This window comes from Salmo trutta, chromosome 39 (genome assembly GCF_901001165.1).
Source record: "Salmo trutta chromosome 39, fSalTru1.1, whole genome shotgun sequence".
NCBI lineage: Eukaryota > Metazoa > Chordata > Actinopteri > Salmoniformes > Salmonidae > Salmo > Salmo trutta.
In genome coordinates, this window is record NC_042995.1 from 21,794,479 (window position 1) to 21,813,380 (window position 18,902).

At 42.3% G+C, this 18,902-nt stretch overlaps 2 protein-coding genes across 4 annotated transcripts; one reads left to right on the forward strand and one right to left on the reverse strand.

The window, feature by feature from the left end:
* Window positions 1-2,309: 2,309 nt before the first annotated feature.
* On the reverse strand, window positions 2,310-12,362 carry LOC115179334 (FAST kinase domain-containing protein 2, mitochondrial). Of its 2 annotated transcripts, XM_029740750.1 has the most exons (13): window positions 12,261-12,328; window positions 11,912-11,988; window positions 11,028-11,736; window positions 10,620-10,723; window positions 10,369-10,477; window positions 8,361-8,484; window positions 8,028-8,167; window positions 6,643-6,815; window positions 5,925-6,088; window positions 5,400-5,627; window positions 4,057-4,150; window positions 3,754-3,868; window positions 2,310-3,368 (listed from the first exon to the last, which is right to left on the reverse strand). In XM_029740750.1, the coding sequence occupies exons 3-13, from the start codon at window positions 11,664-11,666 to the stop codon at window positions 3,255-3,257; spliced, it is 2,004 nt and encodes a 667-aa protein (XP_029596610.1). In that variant the 5' UTR covers window positions 11,667-11,736; window positions 11,912-11,988; window positions 12,261-12,328; the 3' UTR covers window positions 2,310-3,254. The 2 variants fall into 2 exon arrangements, with proteins under 2 accessions (XP_029596610.1, XP_029596609.1); XM_029740749.1 differs by lacking the exon at window positions 11,912-11,988 and having other exon boundaries at window positions 12,261-12,362.
* A 129-nt stretch (window positions 12,363-12,491) lies between these two features.
* Window positions 12,492-16,472, forward strand: mdh1b (malate dehydrogenase 1B, NAD (soluble)). 2 transcript variants are annotated; one of them, XM_029740753.1, is made up of 11 exons: window positions 12,492-12,595; window positions 12,722-12,834; window positions 12,961-13,095; window positions 13,245-13,387; window positions 13,675-13,951; window positions 14,130-14,358; window positions 14,625-14,766; window positions 15,090-15,265; window positions 15,844-15,983; window positions 16,235-16,276; window positions 16,350-16,472. In XM_029740753.1, exons 1-10 carry the CDS (start codon window positions 12,574-12,576, stop codon window positions 16,274-16,276), a joined length of 1,419 nt encoding a protein of 472 aa, XP_029596613.1. In that variant the 5' UTR covers window positions 12,492-12,573; the 3' UTR covers window positions 16,350-16,472. The 2 variants fall into 2 exon arrangements, with proteins under 2 accessions (XP_029596613.1, XP_029596612.1); XM_029740752.1 differs by having other exon boundaries at window positions 12,494-12,595; window positions 16,235-16,471.
* The last annotated feature ends 2,430 nt before the right edge of the window (window positions 16,473-18,902 follow it).

The following is an 18,902-nucleotide window of genomic DNA, read 5'->3' on the forward strand; positions in this document are numbered from 1 at the left end:
AGTTCCCAACTCTACTAAATGACATGCCAATAATTTGAACAGTTTCACTCTTGGTAAGGCCACCAATTCATCACATCAGTATTGTTCTCAAGTGCAAACATATTCTATATGACTAGTGCCCTGTTTTTGTTAATCATGTCAAATGACCTGGATTTTAACCTTTATTTTAAGCCTTTTCCAGAAATGAGAATTAGACCAAAAATGAATTTTAGAATAACGTAACAAAACGTGGAAAAAGTTAAGGGGTCTGAATACACTGTCTGTATATATGCACAGCACCAGTCAAAAGTTGGCACACCTACTCAGGTTTTTCTATATTTTTTACTATTTTCTACATTGTACAATAATAGTGAATACATCAAAACTATGACATATGGAATCATGTACTAACCAAAAAAAGTGTTAAATAATTTTAGATTCTTCAAAGTAGAAACGCACACTTGTTGATATTACTACTACTATCTTTATTATAATTTTTAGTAGCCACCCTTTGCCTTGATGACAGCTTTGCACATTCTTGGCATTCTCTCAACCAGCTTCATGAGGTAGTCACCTGGAATGCATTTCAATTAACAGGTGTGCCTTGTTAAAAGTTATTTTGTGGATTTTTTTTCCTTCTTAATGCATTTGAGCCAATAACTGATTGGCTCAAATGCATTAAGAAGGAAAAAAAATCCACAAAATAACTTTTGTGACAAGGTAGGGGTGATATACAGAAGACAGCCTTATTTGGTAAAAGACCAAGCCTATATTACGGCAGAGCTCAAATAAGCAAAGAGAAATGACAGTCCATCATTACTTTAAGACATGAAGGTCAGTCAATCCAGAAAATGTCAAGAACTTTGAAGATTTCTTCAGATATAATCGCAAAAACCATCAAGCGCTATGATAAAATTGGCTCTCATGAGGACCGCAACAGGAAAGGAAGACCCAGAGTTACCTCTGCTGCAGAGGATATGTTCATTAGAGTTAGCGGCACCTCAGATTGCAGCCCAAATAAATGCTTCACAGAGTTCAAGTAACAGACACATCTCAACATCAACTATTCCAAGGAGACAGCGTGAATCAGGCCTTCGTGGTTGAATTGCTGCAAAGAAACCACTAATAAAAGACATCAATAAGAAGAAGAGACTTGCTTGGGCCAAGAAAGACAATCAATGGACTTTAGACTGGTGGAAATCTGTCCTTTGGTCTGATGAGTCCAAATTTGAGATTTTTGGTTGCAACCGCCGTGTCTTTGTGAGACTCAGAGTAGGTGAATGGATGATCTCTGCATGCATGGTTCCCACCGTGAAGATTGGAGGTGGTGGTGTGATGGTGCTTTGCTGGTGACAAGGTCTGTGATTTATTTAGAATTCAAGGCACACTTAACCTGCATGGCTACCACAGCATTCTGCAGCGATACACCATCCCATCATGTTTTTCAACAGGACAATGACCCAAAACACACCTCCAGGCTGTGTAAGGGCTATTTGACCAAGAAGGAAAGTGACGGAGTGCTGCATCAGATGACCTGGCCTCCACAATCCAATTGAGATTGCTTGGGATGAGTTGGGCCGCAGAGTAAAGGAAAAGCAGCCAACAATTACTCAGCATATGTGGGAACTCCTTCAAGCCTGTTGGAAAAGCATTCCTCATGAAGCTGGTTGAGAGAATGCCAAGCGCATTCAAAGCTGTCATCAAGCCTAAGGGTGACTACTTCAAAGAATATAAAATATGTTTTGATTTGTTTAACACTTTTTTGGTTAATACATGTTTCCATGTGTTATTTCATAGTTTTGATGACTTCACTATTATTCTACAATGTAGAAAACAGTAAAATAAAGAAAACCCCTTGAATTAGTAGGTGTGTCCCACTCAAAACACAGGGGGATGTGTCTGTCTGATATACACACAGACATGAAAACAACTTACACACACACACACTCTGTGTTAGCATCTGTTTTTCATACTATCGCTCAGCGTGATATCTGCCCAGCAGTTATGCGTGTCAGTTAACACTGTGACATTGTAATGGAGGTGACATGTAGGTTTGAACAGCTGTATGTGCTGCAGTAGCATTTCTTTGGTTACAACATGATTCCATATGTGTTATTTCATAGTTTTGATGTCTTCACTATTAATCTACAATGCAGAAAATTGTAAAAAAAAAAAATTAGGGCTGAAATGAGTAGGTGTCCAAACTTTCAACTGGTACTAATTATATATATATATATATATATATATATATATATATATATATATATATATATATATATATATATACATATATACATACATACACACACACACACACACACACATATATCTATATATCTGACTGTTTCTATGTCATTTTATTTTCAGCATAAGTGACAGTCATGATTATAAACCCTTTTTTGTTATAACATCAATTCCCATAACCACCTCTACTCAATACATTTCAATGACATGGCATCAATCTGAACAATTTCAGGCCCAATCCCAAATCAACACCTAGACACTCACCCTATGCACTTGAGATGTAAGAGGATTTAACGGGTATAAGCAGTTAATTCCAACTGGCCCTCTGGTAGGCTAGGTTGAAGTTTCACCATATTGCTTAAACCCATCAAGTCATATTCTATCTTCACAAGTGCACAGGGTGTAGGGTCTAGGGGTCCATTTAGGATTGGGCCTCACTTTAGGCAAGGCCACATATTCATCTTAAGTGACGTATTCTAAATGAGACACAAACCCAGTAGAAACATGGCTCTGTCTCAATAGTCTACAGTAGCTTCTTCTCCTCGTCTCCTTTCCTTCCTCTGGTCAGGCTGGTCAGTTCCTTCAGGTCAGTGCAGATGAAGGAGAGGCGGCGAGGATATGATTTTAGACTATTTAGGAATAACCCACGAGAGGTATTAAGATGCTTAAAGTTATGTTACTAAACTTTAAGTTACTTCAACAGGATTGAACTTACTTACACATAAACTGGAACATTTATGCTCCAACACAGATTCCCTCAAAAATATGAGGAGCAATGACACAGATGGGAGTTTGTTCCCATTTATTTTATAGTTAAATAGTGAGACATTACGCAGTGAACTGTATGGTCCAGACACTCACACAGAGACATTTTAGACAACAGTCTTCATGTAGTCAATTCAGTATACCAGCAGTTCCTGTGCAACGAATGACAGGACTGGAACAGGACCGGATCGTGACCAGACTGACCACAGAACCAGGTCGGGGTTCTCTTGACTGAACGAGCCATGTCCCCGCTCTCTCCATGTCCGTCAGTCTGTCATCTTTTCGACGTTAGCAGGTCTCTCCTGTTCTGGAAAGATCCGTGTTTTGAGGAGCTCTGTTCTCTCCTCTTCGGACAGATTGTCCAGCTCGTGCTCCAACACCTAGGAATGGAAAGGGACGGGAATAAATGTACTTAGAAATGAGGGATGGGTAAAAGTGGGGGTACCTAGTAGGGGGCCTTGAAGTCGAGTCAAGTTCAGGATGGGCTCTGCAACATTTGTCTTATTTCAGTGTATTACAATGTCTCTCAAATGTACAAAGTTAAGACTCATAAATAACAATGCTAAACATGGCTCACATTTCACCTTATCAAAATAGGATGGTACAAAGAGTTTTAATCAGAAGACCATATCAAGTTCATCTTTATCATCTCAGAAGTACATTTGTTTGTTAATAAAAGTCAAACAAGAGACAGTTAAGACATAATCACATTAGCGAGAGCTTAAAACAAGAGCCTAGGCTACAAGATTGGGGTTTAAGACTCACCACGACTGGGGTGTATCCTAGGACCGTCAGATGACGCATCTTCATAGCCAGGTTGCCACGGGGACGGGAGGTACCATAACAGAAAGAGGACGGGGGTGCGCAGAATACTGCAATTCTACATCAGGGGGGGAGAGAATACAAGAACAGTTTGATCCTAATTTGGATAACATTGGTGTGCCTGAAACAGTGATTGAATGAGTTTGAATGGGAGAGACTACACAGATCTAATTCAGATGAAGTGAATCATATAGTCCTGTAACTTTAACAGAGAGTCATTGTTTTTCCACAACATTAGATCGTAACCTTTGACTGTGCTCAGGTGGAAGAAACTCTCCCTCAGATGGTGCCCTCCCTCCTGTGGCTTCTTGTAGAGGTTTGGGTTGGGTTATCACACCATCTGTAATACAACCCAGACACAACCCGTAATATGACATCTTTTTATCAACAGAAACAATTACTTGCTAAAATAAAGCACAAGCACTATTGAGCACTGGTGAAGAAATAATTGGGGGACACATCTAATGCTGCAAGTTCAAATACAGTACCCAACTCAACACATAGGTAAAGCTGTCCGACTGTCTTGTCCCACATAACGCACAACATAATGACCCCAAACAGTGAGGTAGCCAGGTCCCAGATCTGTTTGTGCTGTATAGCCAACTCCTATGGTCATTGTAATGCCATACAACCATATGAGTTAGCTAGCCAGGGTTTCCTAAACCCGGTCCTGGCCCCCACCCCCAGGTGCACGTTTTAGTTTATGCCCTAGCACTACACAGCTGATTCAAATAATCAAAGTGTGATGAGTTTATTTGAATCAGCCATGTAGTGCTAGGGCAAAAACCAAAACATGCACCCAGGGGGGGTCCCAGGACCAATTTCAGGAAACCATGAGCTATACAACACAAACAGATCTGGGACCAAGCAATGTAGCCACCTGTGCACATTTGTTCATATTCTTTGCTAGTTAGCGAGTTATTATCCCAGTTCTAGCTAATTTCTCGTCAACAAATGGGGGAGCGGTTGCTTCCTACAAGAGCACAAAATGTTTGCATTTCTAGCCATCTTTGAAAAGCAAGTTAGAGGTTTTTTTTGTCTTAAAGGGGCAGTGTTGTAGCCAATAGGCAAAGGGTAGTATAATTTGTCTGATTCTCTGTAATATTGGTATGGGAATAATTATGCATTTTATTTTGAAAAGTGGTTTCTTGAATCAAACAACATTCAGTCTCCTCCTTGTCTGAAGGACAAGTGGATAAACAGGTTAATGTTAAGCCCTGCATGTTTTTTCCCCAAAAGTCTGATGGAATGTAGGCCTACACTGAACACCACACATTGGCTGCTACTGTAGGCTGAATGATAGCTGTTCTATTTTCATATTAAAACGTTTTGGGATGCATTTTTCTCCATTGTTTTTGGCCACACTGATAGGCCTACATTATGATCAAATAGCCATAGTAGTCTACTTGGCCACTGTTAAACTAACTTAAAGCGGATACAGCCTCAGTGTTCACAGTAAACGCGCGCCGTAGGTTGCACAGAATTTTCACAACATTCAAGTTTGCGCTCAGCATAACTGAAATTTGCTCAGTACCTAAAAAAAATTTGAGGGAACATTGGGACCAAGCTAACAGTGAGGTCCTATTTACCTATGAAGTATAGGTCTTCGACCATCATGCCCTCCTGTAGCAGCCCTTCCTGGGCGATGCTCTGCAGGGCCATAGACAGCCCTGGGTTAATGGACAGGTCGTTAGGGGCTGGAGAGCCCAGAGCCTCGGGAGGGACGGTCAGGGGCTTAGGGAGAGAAGGTCGGTCCAGCCTGAGACACAGGTCCACTATCTGCAGCTTTTTTTCCATCCCCTTCTGCAGCCGCCCACCTGTATGGACATGGAGGACAAGGGGTCAGCTGGTTGGATAGGTTTAAGTAAGATGGTAATCGTAACCTCCTGCCTTCTTATTGCCTGGGTAGAAATATTGCCATATTGCTTACACCCATTTCACTTCCTACAGGAGCATCTAAGGGGTAGGGGCTAGCAGTTCGATTTGGAATTCAGCATATCTGTATTACAATAATGTTTAATAATGATGTGTAAGTGTTTTTTTCCCACCGAAATCTAATGATTTGAAAATCTAATAAGATATGAGTATCTTTATTTAGGCTGACAGTGTTTGACCTCTGGCACTGATCTCCTCCAGTGTCTCCTGCTGCAGCAGCTGTTCCAGTGGGGCGGCGGGGAAGTGGCCCAGCAGACACAGGAAGTAGACCACCTTCAGCAGCTCGGAGGCAGCCATCTTGGGCAGGTAGGACACCACCACGTGGGTCATGCCCTCCAGGAACCTATGGCCAGTGAGAAACCAGTCAGGTCAAGAGAAACATATAGAGTTAGGTTGCATTCAGCGGGATATGGTGGTAATCTGTATTATGTGACTGCTTTGAATACTGATTGACAACCCATCTCCATTTACAAATACAGTTGTAGCTGTGCACACTGCAAAAGTGCTATACAGCAGGAAGCACAGAGATTACTGTAGGTTCCTTCAAAATGTAGCCTTGCTTCCTCTGTTCCTTGCGGTAACTATTGATCTGTAAGTAATTGAATAAGTGAGAGACCCTACTGCTTCAACTTTCACCAACCTAGTCGAATCAGTAAATACTGTAACTTAAGGTTTGGGAGAACAGAAGGTATTTATTTAATACATTTAAGGTATTCAAACAGGGTCTAGGCCTCTAAGTACAGTTAGCCATGCTTTAACTTCGCATATTAAGGTTATGCAGAGAAGAGGGGGGAGGGAAACGGAGAGGGTATGGCGAGTTAGAGACCATAGAAATAAAAATGTCAACAATGTCATTCTATTTCTATGGTACATTATATTTCTATGGTGGAGACTCACGGCTCTCTGTAGTCCTGTAGGTTGTGGTTTAGGGACGAGTAGGTCTTCAGAACGCTGAGGACGTCTTTGAGCCCCAGGGCGTCCGGGTTCTTAGTCACTCTCTCTGCGAAGGCGTCCAACATGGCCGTGGGGCAGAACGCTAGATCCTCAAACGCAGACAGGAAGAGAATCAACTGGAACCGACAGAACATGTTAGAGGAGAGGAGTAAACTTCCGATTTCAAACACAGGCTCTTATGGATAAATATCACCACTGAACAGTCTGCTATGTGCTAGAAGCTATGGAAACCTTATCAAAGGCCAGTTTATCAGAAACAATGCTCCCATGCTGCATAAATCTATGTCGTGATTATGCACTCCTAAAACATTGTGCTATATGATGGTATCACCCCCTATTGGCCAACCGCCTGCATAATTATAAACTGATTCACATTTTTCCTAATCCTCCTCTCATATTAGGCCTAGGCTACTATGAGTTTAAGGTAGGTGGCACATAGCTAGAATAATATGGAAATAGGCTTATGCCACTTAGGCTACACATTGTTCTCTTTCACAAGCTTTCCTCAGCTTTCTAACTAAATTTTTCAATCTTGGTATTGTTGGCACAATTTCACTTCTTGTGGCCTGAAATATAATTTGGCATTCAAAATAAAGTTGTGATTGAGAATAGCACAGACTCCGACTTACATAATTGTTCACATTTAAAAGGAGAAACTTTAGGACAAACACTTTATTAGAATATTTGGGAAATACTTTTCATAATTAAAATTGGTCTTAGTGCTTTTATGATATTGAAATTAGTAGGATTAGACTTGACAGTTTGGTTCACAATGGGAAGGAGGGATTTTTTTTCTCCCAGCATCACATGCATGCATTATTTATGTTATATAATGCTTTGATCAACTAAGTTTTGTTCAAATTTCTCATTAAATGTTTACATCTTGCTATTCTCTCTCATTATTACCTTAGACCTACCATATTTGTAGGTTATTCAAAAACAACTTTGAGATAATCTAACAGAGTTGAAGGCTAATTGTTTGATCATGAAATAGAGCAGCTGGAAAATTCATTGGCGAGAGAAAAAAATAGAACATATTTTCGGAAAGAACATTTAGCGCTGCTTTGGTGAAACTGAGCAATGTCTACATCGTCCTCGTGCATTCTGTAAATATAACATGAATTGAAATAGGCTATAGCAAATAAGAATATAGGCAATATTACTCTAAATAATGTAGCTAAGGGGGTAAGCAGTATAGTATTAGTATATATTGTGTAGTATAGAATACTGTAGTACGGTAAATTCTAGTATACAGTAGTATGGTAAATTCTAGCATAGTATACAGTAGTATGGTATATCATAGTATACAGTAGTATGGTATAGGTCACCTGTTTGTTGTTCCACATGGAGATGCTGGAGGCCACGTAGTCGGAGATGGCGGTGAACAGGGCCACGTCTCTGGAGTGCAGCTCCTTATAGGCCCTCAGCACATTCACCAGGCGGTTGAAGGGGACTCCATGGACGTGCTCTGTGATGCAGGAGGGAGGAAGGAAGAGTACAGTAGTCTTTCACATATAAAACAGTTGCACCATTAGTTGAGAATGATGAGCCGACACTGATCAAATAACTGATCCTGTGAAACAAACACATTAAGCACAGTACAGTGGCTTACGTCCACTGGTTTCCGGTCAGTCAAGTCTGGCATATAGGACGTGTCTCACCTGCAATCTTTCTGCTGCAGACGGCCAACAGTGGCTTGGAGCAGAAGCCCATAGAGGCCAGCGTAGTGATCATATACTGAGAGTTCGGAAGAGTGAACTGGTCTGCCAATGACAGGGCCTTTCTCTGGATGGAGGGATGGCAAGAGAAACATTGTTATTACTGGTCAGGGCCCATATTCACAATCTCAGAGTAAGAATGCTGATCTAGGAGTTTCAGGGCTGACCCCATTTTTTTTGTCAGGCAGTTGCACAATAATTTATCAAATAAATGCTGCAGTAGCTGTTTTCAAAGTATTTCCGTCATTTTGTTTAATAGCTGGTAAATGAATCGCACCAAGTCTAAGAACTACGAATCCTATATAGCCTATTCCACCTCTCGCTGCAACACTGCCTGGCTGGGCGCACTTGAAGAGCTGAGCGAAAGATTCATTTTTAGAAGAAGTCTACTGAAGTGAGACTTTGTCCTTGTGTTTCTTGGCCATTTACATTGTTTTATTCACATGCTAGGTTGTTTTTCCATGTTTAAGTTTCAACTGCTAAGGAAGAGAAGACAATGCTTCTACTATTCATACTCAATATCACAGCAGTCACAAACATGCCTGGAGTCGCACCACCAACGTAACATCGTGAAAATGTTTGTCTCAGCTGTGATATTTTGGTTAAAAGAATCAGATCACAAAATGTTTAATTAAATAATATACAACATTACTTCTTACTAGTAACACATGTATTGTTTTAGAAACATTACAAAGCATGCTCATCCATTTTTTGTGTTTTGTTGGTGTAATTTTAGCAGAAGAAATATATTTTGGCTGGTAAAAATTCAGTGTGGTTGGTAGATTTTTTTTTATATCTACCCGCCACAGTGGCTGGCGGACCAAAATGTACATTTTATGTTCTGAGGCCTAGGCTACCGGCCTCAATGTAGCCTATTTGAAAAATCTTTCCATTTCTCTCCCTTTCTATAACCATTTGGGTGAAAGGGGAAAAAAATGTCATGCTCCAATTCGGTGGAAACATGAAATAGGCCTACTTGATTACTTCTTATCCCAAATAGCCTACAGCTGTATCTGGACAGAGTTCACTGGCGCAGGAAACTGAGGGTCAGGAAACTCAGAATATTTTATACAATGTTGCAAGAGCTTCCACAAGACCAAGTTGATACAATGTCTCAAGTTCCTTGCAGACAGGCCATGTGTAGCCAATGTGATTCAGGATATTTTCTACCTGCAGGCTGCAATGTTTTTATTTGTTGTTATGTAGGATATTTTTACATAGTTGGCAATGGCAATAGAAGTTACTTTTAGATTTGTATACTTTTAATTTAGATATCATTTTTATTAATTACATGACAATTATTTTGAGATAAATTAAACTGTTCCACGACAACGCGCATATGAAAATCATAACTGGCATGCAGATTGGTAGAATGGTAAGATAAATTGGCACTCCAAATGGAAAAGGTGGTCAACCCCTGGTGTAGCCTATTACAGGCAACTTCGGGAGCATAATGGCAAAATCTGTGAAGGCCAGCAGCAGCAGGAGGAACAGGTTTTTTTCTTCTGGTTAGGCTACCTTGATCTCTGGCTCCCTCATGAGTAATTTGTGTGTCTTAATTATTTAATCACAGCATGCTTAAAGCATCCGTTAAGTTCAGTAGCCTGTGCAACAGGGAAGTAATGTGCAAGCCTAGTTGATTTTATTAAATCACACAGGGTGTGTCTATATATGGAAAAATAGACATTTAAAAATTTCGACCAGTCGATTGGTCAAATGAACAGATGACTCTTGGTCGACAAAGATTTTTTTGTCAGGGACAGCTGTAAGGACTTTTCCTTTACGATCACAATGAAAAAGATACAGAGAAGACCTAATCCTAGATCAGCACTCCTATTCTGAGACGCTTTATGAATACTGGCCCAGATGTATATAGTTTGCCACAGGGTACCACCAAGGTTCGCTAAACTGTGATTTAACTCAATGGCTCAACGGATGAGCCCTAACACACCTCCAGTTTTTTCTTGATGTCCACCGGGGTATCCCGGCCCATGTGGCGCATCAAGGTCTGCAGGGACATGACGTTCTGGATGCTCGGCAGTAGAGCCTCGATCATTAGCCTAGAAAACAATACACACACGGTCATACACTGTACTGTACTGGAGAAATACACTGGACCCGGGGGAGTTAAACAGGAAATGGCACTCTAGTCATTTTTGAAGAATCACTGCCGCTGTTAAAACAGACGTCACTGGAACCCACCTGACTCCCTCCTTCAGTGCGTCCCCATTGGGGCTGCTCTCCAGGTGCTCCAGACAGGAAGCCAGCACTGACAGGGACTTCTCATCAAACTCATTGAGGTTCTCCTGTGGGGACAAAGCATGGCATTTCACCATCATATAGGAATACTGTCCAGCGTGCATTTTAAAATATTGAGAGAGAGAGTTACAGCGCTACTCTTGGTGGGTGCCAGTCTGAGGTTACTGTTCACTGACAGGCTGGCAACTGGGCTAAGTCAAGACTCCAAAATAAATATAAAAATGTAGAATATGAATTCCGCCAGACACAGATGAGATAAACACTTGTATGCTGAACAGCGCTAACAGGACTCAAGTATCTGATTGGTGGCCTGGCCTGTAACACACTAACAACCTGTCTCCGATTGGTTACCTGGCAGACTCGGAGGAGGGTCTGGACCACTCGGCTGCGCTGCGACACGCCCAGCTTGACTGTGGCCAGCAGGCTGTAGGCTAGGTCCTCGCTGCGCATGTGCCGCGCGTCCTGCATGGTCCTCTGGAGGAGCTCCTCGAAGCCAGCGTGCTCGAACATAATGCGCAGTTCGTAGCGTCGCTGCTCCTCCGACATCTTCTTGGTGGACTCCCAGCAGCGCGTCAGGCAGTTGCTCACCCGCCGGTGTGTGGCTGTGTACTGGCCGGCCAGGTCGAGCACATCCGAGGGGGAACCGCACTCCCTCAGCTGGTCATAAAACGGCACCCTTTTGGCTGGCTGGTCAGGGGATGTCCGACTTTGTGAAGACCAGGTTTCAGAGCTCTGAGTCTGTATGGAGTTGCCTTGCTTTCTTTCCACCACATCCTGCCCATATGTTTTACCCTGAGAATAATACCTCACTTTGTATATAGTTAGTCCAGCCAATGGTCTATGACTTGGTCCTGTGCTCCAGATATGAGACAGTCCTCTGTCAAAGCTCTCTATCATCAACATCTGAGGGCCACGGTGTTGCCATGGACGTCGGTGGTTGCATATCCGCAGGGGCCACCTGAGCAGCACCTCTGCTGTACGGGCTGTCATTGTGTTGTTTTGTTGCACAGATACCAGTCCACTAGGTAGTGGTTTTAAAATGCAAAACGGAAGCTATCATCTGAAATTATATAACACGATACATACAGTCAATGAGTGTTTCGTACAGCAGCACCTTTGAGTCATCAAAGTATTCTCTTGAACAGCTAACGTTACTAGAACAAAAAGGAAAGCCAAATAACACAGCGTGGCATTGCACGTGACATGACAAAGTCATTAACCTTAGATAAGCTTACCACTGTGCTTAGTCTTTCCTTAGCAAAATAGACTGATACTCGAGTCAATTCTACATCTAAACGCGTGTCTCCACTATCTGAAAACAATAAAATGTTGTTTGTAAGACAATCATTACTTCCCATTATGAAAATTGCAATGCGATGTAAATCGGTCACAAGGCCAACAAGCGCATGATGCTAGGGGATACTAGCTAGCTAACGTCGCGTCAGACATTAGCCAGCTAGCTATAGTATCGTCAGCCAACTCACGAAATGACAGGTTGCGCTAACTCACTCACTCCAGTTAGAATGTCCATACATTAAACATACATAACGACATGTCATCATATTTGAATATAATCGAATTTACCCTGGCCTTAGCTATGTTGTCCAGTCCATTTCACATGCCAGTTGTCTGTGTGTGCAGCCATAATGGGTCCTTCTTCGTCCATTACAAAACGACGTTACATCATGTTAAGTTTTAGTTCTTTGATATTTTAAATATTTATATCCATAATTTGTTTGGAATATTATAGTGAATATGTATTGAATTTTCATATCATATTTAATTACACAATTCTAAAAATATTCAGCTAAACTTCCGTATAAATCTGTTTCCTATCGGACACAATTAAAATAACACCCCTGGTTTCCTAGCAACAACTGACATCCGGCCAACAAACATGGCAAAATTTGTACTTGCTGGTAAGACTTGTTTAAGTTTAGGTTGTATTAGCTATGTAGACATAAATGTCTGACTTACCTAAATGGGAAGAGCTTATGACCTGCTGGTAATGACATTCCATACATGACAACTTGTTTTTCTCTCAGGCAAGGCAAATTGCCCGTACTTTGCCAAAGCTGAACTTCTTGCAGATTTACTGCAAAGATCTCTGCCAAAGTTCAGCATCCACACGCTCTGCATGCACCCCGATGAGTGGCAGGTAGATGCATTTATTACATTCAGTCAATTCTATTTTCATATGGTCTCTTTACTTTGTCAATGTGTAGCCTAAACTAGAGATATTCTGTCCAAACAATCTGTGTCACCCTCTCTTTCCACCTCCCAGCAATGGCTGGAAACCACTTGCAAGGAAAATGGCTGGCAGCATGAGCATTCCCCCATGATATGGAGGGAACTAATCAACCGTGGGGGTAAAGGAATGCTTCTAGGGGGCTTCAGCGACTTCCTAGAACATGTACAGGTAATGTTACTACATCACCCTTATTCAAAGATAACTATCAGTCTGGCATTATTTCAATTATTACTTTGTTGACAACTCCACAATCAGTTGATTCAGCAAGAATAGAAACATCCTGATCAAATCATGTCAAAGTGCTGCTTGTCTTCCAGGCTTACTATGGCTTCACCTCAGATATGACGACGGAACTGATGATGAAGATTGCAACAGAGAACCTGCTGACACGGGAGCTGTGCATGAAGGAGGAGGTGTACCATCAGAGCCTCATCAAGCCACTGCACATATGGATCAGCAGGTACGTAGGGTAGCCAGCAGTGTCTCAATGTGAGGCAGGGCTGGGATCAATTCCATTTCAATTGAGTCAATTCAGGAAGGAAAATTACATTTCTATTGCCATTGAAAATATGAAGTAAAAATATTGAAAATATTTGGCTCAAATATGTTTGTCTTGTACAGAAGTTATAGGCAGCGAAGCATCCTAATCTACCAGACCAGTTTGTGCTGTCTTGCCAGCTCCTATGGCTTTAGGCCTATATCACAAACAGATTTAACCCACTGTTCCCCTCCTTTGCTACCCTGCAGTGCTCTTAACCCGACCTGCTACATCCTGATCCCCCAGCTGTTTGCCCCTGGGGTATTCCGGGACACCCCAACCATCAGCCTCCACCTGTTGGATGTGGGGGCCATCGATGAGGACCTGCAGGGGGTCAGGATGGAGACAGAGGACCTGGCCCTCCCACAGCTCAATAAAGTCACTGTCTACACAGAGCTGGACCAGGCCTTCCAACAAGCACACTTCATCATCCTCCTGGATGACAGTTGGCCTGAGTGTGGAGGGGAGGATGAGGAAGAAAGCAAGGTGTGTAGTTCGAATGGCTCGGTGGGTTAGTTAGAGCACGGTGCAAGCAACACCAGGGTTGTGGGTTGGATTATTGTATCATCCACTCCACAAACGCTGAACATGTGTCAGTGTTGACAGTTCTGTAAGTTGCTTTGGATAAAAACATCTGCTAAATGACCATATTATTATTTTTAAGGTGAGGAAGGTGTCAGAGCGTTACCAACAGTATGGGCGCCTTATCGACGAAAGGGCGCACAAGAACGTGGCGGTGATTGTGGCTGGGAACTCCTTGGTTAACCTGAAGTGCTCCCTTCTGCTAGAGAACGCTCCCTCGGTTGACAGCGGACGCTTTGTCGGCATGGCAACTCAACTGGAGTACGAAGCCAGAGCCCACATTGCACAGAAGCTATCTGTGAAGACTGCAGGTAACAAATCAAAATTGTACATTTACATTAATTTTGCTCTTATACAGAGCGACTGAGTCAGTGCATTCAACTAAAGTAGACGACAACAACATATCCCAATCATTCCAAGTGAAACTTTCCTCAAATCAACTTTTAGCGCAATAATTTTTTCCTTCATTTTTTCATTACCGTTATATATGTATCTATAAAATGGATAAACATTTTCACCTTAAATTGGAAAAAAACCCTCAAACCTTCATGTGATTCTTCTTTATCGTCTGCGTCAGATGTGACAGATGTCATCGTTTGGGGCAACATCAGCGGCAGTTCCCATGTTGACCTGCAGAGGGCGAAGGTTTTCCAATACGAAGGGGCCATCTGGGGACCATCAGATTTTTCTCAGCCAGTCCTAAAGATGATATATGACATGTAACTTAACTGTTTGCTAAGACATTATTGCCAAATGATGTTTATCAATGAATCTGTACTGTTCCTGCAGTCCAGATCTGTTTGTGCTGTATAGCCGACTCCTATGGTCATTGTCATGCCAAAATGTCCTTCGGATTTGGCAAGACAGCACAGTCAGATCTGGGACGAAGCTACTGTTCCTGTGCTATTTCATACCTAAATTCAACTACCATAAAATACCACTGCACTAAGTTTTGATAATATACCTCCCTGTCTTTCAGTGCTCTAGTTCTAACACACACATAGTACACCCCAAACTTTGAATACCATTTTTTTTCTCAAAGGAAATGGCTACAGACTGACTTCCTGAATTTGGTCAGTTCCCAACGTGCCACTGTAGCCTCCAAGTCCCAGAGGGCCACCGCCATATCAGCCACTAATGGGATCATTGCAGTTCTAAAGGCCTGGAACTGCAACTCTTCTGCTGAGGAGGTCCTCTCCTTAGGCATACTCAGCACCGGTCGGGTCAAAAATCAATATAGTGACATTTGCAGATAGGAGGGAATAATACTAGTCTGGTCCCAGATCTGTTTGTGCAGACTTGCCAACTCCTATAGTCATTGACATGACTTGGCTATAGAAAGACTGCATCATTAAGCCTGATCCCAGATCTGTTTGTGCTGTAACATTAGCATTGACAACAGCCATAGGATTTGGCTATTAAAGCACCTAAAGATCTGGGACCAGGCTATGTAGTCATTTTTATATATTGTATCAGCATTTTATATAATGTGTTCCAGGATAAGTTTCAATGTCACATGCACAAGTAGAGTGAAATGCCTTTCTTGCAAGCTCTAACCCCAACAATGCAGTAATCAATAACAATATAAGGTCTAACAAAAACAAACAATAAATAAAAATAAGAACACAAAGAAGTAAGTAAGCATACTAAATAAGTGCTGCCTATGAAGCCTATATTCATAAAGTGTCTCAGAGTATGAGTGTCTAAAAGGTCAAACTGATCCTAGATCGGCACTCCTTCTCTAAGACACTTTATAAATAAAGGCCCTGATATGTCTTCTCTTGGCCTCTCTGCAGGACAGTACAACCTCCCAGCTGGTGTAGTCTTCTCAATGCCAGTGAGCTTCCAGGATGGTAGATGGTCCGTGTTGTCTGATGTTATCATTAGTGATGAGATGAGGGCCAAACTGCAGATTGCTGCAGACCAACTCAGGGAGGTGAGTATAGTAACTAGGACACAGGCACAGCAATCACGTCTCATAGCTTGGTATGCTTCTGTGCCAGTGTTTTTAGATTATTTTCCAGGACCTCTAAGATTTCAATTGAAAACAATTGTGGGGGGACCTGATGTGTACTAATGGTAGGGGAAACATTTGCACTGCATTGCCCTCATTCCTTTGGGTTCATTGATTTTTCATGAACCGTTTATTGCAAAGTAATGTTTCTATTTTGTTTACACTATCCATAGGAGAAAGATCTTGCATCAAGGACAAGAAAAGACACTGCATGAATTTACACTACTTTCTGAAGCGCTTTCTGTCGGAGTTGTTATATGTTTGTTCAAAATAAACAAAAATGGTCTTTATACTTTTTGATAAAGACATCTGACATTCATTTGCATATTAAAGGTTGAATGTTTTATGTTTTTGGTGACTAAATAAATAGTGATGACCTCAATGAATATCATCATCACTGGACTTCTGGTTGCCCCTCTCCCCAATGAATCCTTCTTCCACCCTGCATCCTTCCCCTTCAACTTATTGTTTGAGCTATGAAGTTATTTTTACATAGTTCATGCCATTCTCAGATTCCATGTCTGTAAGTCTTATGTAACTGGTGGGGTGTGAATCCAAAAATCAAAGGCTGGAACTCCAAGGTTTTAGTAAGGAATGTTTGCAGAGTTGCATGTCTCGTTTTCAAGAGGCTCTTGTCTTCATGCATACCAGCCAAGTGTTCATGGCAGTACTGTAACACAGCACTGGGCTGGCTAGCTCACCATTTGTTCACACTGACACCCTCCTAGTGCTTTTGACTCAAATATGCAAACGCCTGTGGTGAGTTGCAGGTCTAACATATGGTGTGCATTTCCTCTGCGGCAGTCTGTCTGACAAGGGTCCAAGTGTCCATGGGTTACAGCAACGGTGTGTATAAAACCTGGATCACTGATGGTGTGCTGTATTGAAGCCACCGCGCAACCATCTTGCTACTCCTCCAATATAATACAATATTTGGAAGCTATATAAATGCATTTATAAATGACTGCATTTGTTTTTTACAATTATTATATTAGGCACCTTAAAGCATACTTTTAAATGATATGTGTGCTATACATAACAAAAAATTACTGCATTTTTGGGGGGGGGGTCCAAATGTTACTGTCCTCGCTACAACAACACAAAAAATACTAGGCAGTGAATAAAAGTAATTTTGTTCATACTAGGCAGTAAATAAAAGTAATTTTGTCCTTAACATTTAATTGAAATACTGTAAAATTCCATTCATTTCTATGGAAGACTATGCCTACTGGGGAGTGACAATATGGCTGACCGGTGGCTTCAAAGCCTCTCAATGGCCAATATATAGCATCAGCAATAAAGGATATGTTACAGGTTATTGTCTCTGACAGAGCCTCAGTGGGCTATCTTTTCTTTAATTCCCAACCCCCAAACATCAAAACACACAAGAGGCTATAGGCAGCAAAGTGTCAGCCGCAGAGCAGTGCCCCATGAGCAGTGGGATAGTGCCTTGCACAAGGGCCCAACAACAGGTTTGGGCTGAGTTTTCTGTTGAAGCAGCAGTTTCACATTGGGGTCAAAAAGGAATGGCTTCACACATATGTTGTGTGTAGGCTACATTATGCAATTCTATTTATATCATGGTCCACAGGTAAACACTGCATGTAATAACATATATATTTTTAAATACAACATATTGTATACTGCTCAAAAAAATAAAGGGAACACTTAAACAACACATCCTAGATCTGAATGAAAGAAATAATCTTATTAAATACTTTTTTCTTTACATAGTTGAATGTGCTGACAACAAAATCACACAAAAAGAATCAATGGAAATCCATTTTATCAACCCATGGAGGTCTGGATTTGGAGTCACACTCAAAATTAAAGTGGAAAACCACACTACAGGCTGATCCAACTTTGATGTAATGTCCTTAAAACAAGTCAAAATGAGGCTCAGTAGTGTGTGTGGCCTCCACGTGCCTGTATGACCTCCCTACAACGCCTGGGCATGCTCCTGATGAGGTGGCGGATGGTCTCCTGAGGGATCTCCTCCCAGACCTGGACTAAAGCATCCGCCAACTCCTTGACAGTCTGTGGTGCAACGTGGCGTTGGTGGATGGAGCGAGACATGATGTCCCAGATGTGCTCAATTGGATTCAGGTCTGGGGAACGGGCGGGCCAGTCCATAGCATCAATGCCTTCCTCTTGCAGGAACTGCTGACACACTCCAGCCACATGAGGTCTAGCATTGTCTTGCATTAGGAGGAATCCAGGGCCAACCGCACCAGCATATGGTCTCACAAGGGGTCTGAGGATCTCATCTCGGTACCTAATGGCAGTCAGACTACCTCTGGCGAGCACATGGAGGGCTGTGCGGCCCCCCAAAGAAATGCCACCCCACACCATGACTGACCCAACGCCAAACCGGTCATGCTGGAGGATGTGCAGGCAGCAGAACGTTCTCCACGGCATCTCCAGACTCTGTCACGTCTGTCACGTGCTCAGTGTGAACCTGCTTTCATCTGTGAAGAGCACAGGGCGCCAGTGGCGAATTTGCCAATCTTGATGTTCTCTGGCAAATGCCAAAAGTCCTGCACGGTGTTGGGCTGTAAGCACAACCCCCACCTGTGGACGTCGGGCCCTCATGCCACCCTCATGGAGTCTGTTTCTGACCGTTTGAGCAGACACATGCACATTTGTGGCCTGCTGGAGGTCATTTTGCAGGGCCCTGGCAGTGCTTCTCCTGCTCCTCCTTGCACAAAGGCAGAGGTAGCGGTCCTGCTGATGGGTTGTTGCCCTCCTACGGCCTCCTCCACGTCTCCTGATGTACTGGCCTGTCTCCTGGTAGCGCCTCCATGCTCTGGACACTACGCTGACAGACACAGCAAACCTTCT

Excerpts from the sequence above, each read along its gene's own strand:
- mdh1b (XM_029740753.1), top strand. The coding sequence starts at position 12,574 with ATGGCAAAATTTGTACTTGCTG. Across the intron at positions 12,835-12,960 it reads TGCACCCCGATGAGTGGCAG|CAATGGCTGGAAACCACTTG; the intron begins GTAGATGCATTT and ends TCCACCTCCCAG. Across the intron at positions 14,359-14,624 it reads GCTATCTGTGAAGACTGCAG|ATGTGACAGATGTCATCGTT; the intron begins GTAACAAATCAA and ends CGTCTGCGTCAG.
- LOC115179334 (XM_029740749.1), bottom strand. The coding sequence starts at position 11,666 with ATGACAGCCCGTACAGCAGAGGTGCTGCTCAGGTGGCCCCTGCGGATA. Across the intron at positions 8,168-8,360 it reads CTGCAGCAGAAAGATTGCAG|AGCACGTCCATGGAGTCCCC; the intron begins GTGAGACACGTC and ends CCTGCATCACAG. Across the intron at positions 6,816-8,027 it reads CCATGTGGAACAACAAACAG|TTGATTCTCTTCCTGTCTGC; the intron begins GTGACCTATACC and ends TGTCGGTTCCAG.